Genomic DNA, 4,245 nt, shown 5'->3' with positions numbered 1-4,245 from the left:
AGTCCCTTCCCCCATCTGTCTCTAATCCATCTTTCATCAGTTATTTAGATACTCTCTTCTCTAAGCTTTAGCCTTTCTCCCCAGTCCAAGGCAAACCACATTCTACCCTGGCCTGAGTTATCTACTTTCCTTCTTAGTCCACCCTTGAATATCTTCCTGCCCACAACTAAGCCTTCAGCCCAAGAAAGCGGGGTTTGCTCAAGTAGGGAGGGGCATCTTGACACCCCTGCCTTCTCACTCGGGGGGCTGCTTCCCCGTCAGCAACCTCTTCAGTGCACCCTGCACATCAGGGTTCTGGAGGCTGTAGATGAGTGGGTTCAGCATGGGGCTGACGATAGTGATGAGGATGCCAGTGCCCCTGTCCTTGTCTGAGGCGGACACGGAGCCCAGGCGCATGTAGCTGAAGAAGCCGGTTCCATAAAAGATGCAGACCACGGTGAGGTGGGAGCCACATGTGAAGAAGGCTTTCTTCCTACCCTCTGCCGAGCGGATCCACAGGACTGCGGCTGCCACGTGGGCGTAGGACACCGAGATGAAGATCATGGGGACCACCCCCATGAAGGTGGCCCCCACAAAAAGAAGCTGCCCATTGAGGTGGATGCTGGAGCAGGAGAGCTGGAAAAGGGGAGGGAGGTCACAGTAGAAGTGATTGACCACGTTAGGGCCGCAGAAGTCCAGCATGGACACGGCCACCGTGTGGGTCAGAGCATTGATAAAGGAAATGGAGCAGCAGACGGCCATCAGGGCTCCCTGGACGTCACGGCTCATGCGGACACTGTAGGTGAGGGGCTGGCAAATGGCCAGGTAGCGGTCACAGGCTATGGCTGTCAGGAGGTGACAGTCCACACCAGCCAGGAGGTAGAAAAAGAAGACCTGTGAGACACAGGCTGCATAGGTGGGTCAGGAGACAGGCCAGCATGCGAGGAACGGTGACAGTGATGCACCCAACGTCCAGCAGAGAAAGGTTCCCCAGGAAGTAGTACATGGGGATGTGGAGTTTGGGCTCCACAAAGATGGCGGCCAGGATACTCAAGTTGCCCCCGACTGTGATCACATAGGCAAAGAGGAAGACAGCAAAAAGGATGGGTTGCAATTCTATGTTCTCTGTTAGGCCAAGAAGGATGAATTCAGTGACCACAGTCTTGTTGCCCCGGGCACCTGGTTCCACAGGCCACTGCTGAGACATGGAGAGCAAGAAAATGTGGACCTGCTGAAAGGGGGTGAGAGGTACATGGAGGCACCTAATCTGTGTCTGCTGGATGCTGGGGATAACGGGGCATGTACGTTTATCAATGGAATGGATACTGGATTAGAGCTTGAGCAGGATCCCCATGGCCCTTACAGTGCTAGACATTAACTCTTGAATTTCCAGCTCAGGTTGAGATCCAGAGGATCCCAGGAAAGGGGCTGGGACAGAGGAAACTGCTCTGAGGACCCAGGACTGTGGCTAATGATCAAGATGGGATGGAAGAATTTCACTATATTAACAGCTATGAAGGTTCTATCAGTATAGAGTGCCTGACCTTAGGAAATGTCATCGAAGGCGGATTTTCCGAAGTTAACATTAAGGCACGCCCAATCTGGGTATGAATCGACAGCAGTGACACAGTACAGTGTCTCATGACACAGTGACAAGAGTTCAGCCTTGCTCTGAGCAGAGGTTCATCTCTCTTCTGAATGCATCTGTCTACTCCCACTTCTCCAGTCATCCCCACCCTGTCTGTCCATGCAAGGTTCAGTGTGCCTCGGGTCCTGTGGTCCAATTTGCCGTAAGTAGTTCTTTCTCTACACAAAGACGTTCACAGTCTCTCTCTCTTTCTCCCTCCCTCCCTTCCTCCCCGCTTCCCTCTCTCTCTCTCTCTCTCTCTCTCTCTTTCTTTCTCCTGGTATATAAGGACAACCCAGCACAGTGGAAAGAGCTGTGGAGTTAAGAGTCCAGATGCTTGTGTTATAAACAAGCTTCTACTACTAACTTGCATCGGGACTTTGGAGAAAGGATAACAGAAGGGGAAAAAAGATAAAAGGGAGGGAGGAAGGAGAGAAAGAAGGGAGGAAAAAATAGGAAGCCAACATTTATTTGAATATAAACTTTTTGTCAAATATTTTACTCCATTTAAATTTCACAGAAATTCTTGAAGATAGGTGATCATTTTAAAATGAGAAAAGGAAAGCTCAAAAAAGATATCCTGTTTTAAGTTCACATATGTAAGAGTTTGTTCTGGAGAACTTGTATTTTGTGCTTTTGTTTTTGCCAAGCCCTTTGCCAATATCTCAGTATCTATCGTCTATCTATCTGTCCATCCATTTTTCCCTTATGCAGTATGAAAGGCTGTATTGTATTATGTCTAAGTTTACTTAGAGGTATTTGTTGTTCAGTTGCTAAGCCATGTCCAACTCTTTGTGACCTCATGAATTGCAGTAGGCCAGGCTTCTCTGTCCTTCACTGTCTCCCAGAGTTTGGTCAAACTCATGTCCATTGAATCAGCTGATGCTATCCAACTGTCTCATCCTCTGTTGCCTCTTTCTCCTCCTACCCTCAATCTTTCCCAGCATCAAGGTCTTTCCTAATGAGTTGGCTCTTGTCATCAGGTGGCCAAAGTATTGGAGCTTCAGCTTCAGCATCAGTCCTTCCAAATGAATATTCAGGATTGATTTCCGTTAGGATTGACTGGTTTGATCTCCTTGCTGTCCAAAGGACTCTCGAGTCCTCTCCAGCATCACAATTTGAAACCATCAATTCTTTGGCACTCAGCCTTCTTAATGGTCCAGCTCTCACATTCGTACTGGAAAAACCATGGCTTTGACTAGACAGACTTTTGCTGGCAAAGTGATGTCTCTGCTTTTTAATACGCTGTAAGATGCTATAAATTCTAATTTCTCTGCCCCGATCAACCTAAATACCCACCCTTGGCTCTCCCCAGACTTTTCATTTCCCCATTCTTGACCCTAATCTTTTCCCTTCTGACTTCCTCTACTTGCCAGTTCTGACCTTCATTCTTCTTGTCACTAAGAGTAGAGAACATCACCATTGTATTTCACTGCCACTCCCTGAATCTGAGGATCACTCGGTCCTTTATTCTCTAGCACCAAGGGAAAAGCTACCAGAAGATCACATGGGATATTCATCCACACTTACTCACGAAGGAAGGAAATTAGCAGTCCTGGAGCAGAGGCACTTACCTTTCTACTCCAAGTTCCCAGATGGCAGTTCTTATAGAGAGGGGAGTGAGTGCTAAGCTGACCCAAAGTGGCCCGTCTCCAGAAGCCTTATAAAGGAAGTGATGCAGGGGCTGACAGAGTGTGTCTTGGTGCTCTCTCTGTATTTGGGAGCTAACAAGCCCCTAGGGGCCCTAAAAATGATACACTCCCCAGGGATTGCACAAGAGGCCAGAGGCAGACAAACAACCTCAGTCCTTCAGTGCTTAAGGGTTTCTCTCATCTGCCGAGTATTTTGGACTTTATTAAAGGAACATTAGAGTCACAACTTCATTCCAGGCTCCTAGTGCTCCTGAGAAAGGATACAGTTTCCGTATTACTGATGGGAAAATAAGAACCAGAGGGCTTAGTTGACTTGGCAAAGCCAGAGAGGGTGTCCCTAGTAGAGCTCAGGCTGGATTCCAGATTCACTGATTCTGGTACTGTTTCTTTCGTTTATTTTCTACACTGGGTTTTTTAAGGTATGCTTTTAAAAGTTTGGGATCAACATGTACACACTGCTTATTTAAAATAGATAACCAACAAGGACCTACTGTAACAATGCAAGGAATTCTGGCCAATGCCATGTGCCAGGCTAGATGGGAGGGGAGTCTGAGGGAGGATGGACACATGGTTGGGTCACTTTGCTGTGCACCTAAACTATCACAGCATTGTTAATCGGCTATATTCCAACATAAAATCAAAAGTTAAAAAAATAACACAAGCGTAAAAAAGCAATTGCAAAATTACAGAGCTGAAAAAAATAAAAGTTAAATAAGGTATGATCTTAATTGTGAAGTTTGATGAGCTTTGATGAAATATATAGTCATGTATCTACCACCTCCATCAATATATGGAACACTTCAACTGCTCCAAAAACTTCCCTTCTGCACCTTTGCAGGCAATCCCTTCTCCAGACCATAGCCATGGCAACCTCTGATCTGATTTCTTTCCCTATGGGTTTGCTTTTTTCATAGTGTCACATAAATGGAATCACACATTATGTAGACTTTTTAAATGACTGGATTCATTCTATTAGCATGATCCTTC

At 46.5% G+C, this 4,245-nt stretch overlaps 1 protein-coding gene across 1 annotated transcript; it reads right to left on the bottom strand.

The window, feature by feature from the left end:
- Window positions 1-234: 234 nt before the first annotated feature.
- LOC110150327 (olfactory receptor 3A10-like) lies at window positions 235-1,186 on the bottom strand. The gene is given in 2 exon segments (XM_020913252.2): window positions 235-895; window positions 897-1,186. Coding segments are annotated over 2 exon segments (951 nt in total).
- Between the last annotated feature and the right edge of the window lie 3,059 nt (window positions 1,187-4,245).

This window comes from Odocoileus virginianus, chromosome 17 (assembly GCF_023699985.2).
Source record: "Odocoileus virginianus isolate 20LAN1187 ecotype Illinois chromosome 17, Ovbor_1.2, whole genome shotgun sequence".
Classification (NCBI taxonomy): domain Eukaryota; kingdom Metazoa; phylum Chordata; class Mammalia; order Artiodactyla; family Cervidae; genus Odocoileus; species Odocoileus virginianus.
Note: the sequence above shows the minus strand (reverse complement) of the source record. Positions and strands in the feature narration are given on the sequence as shown.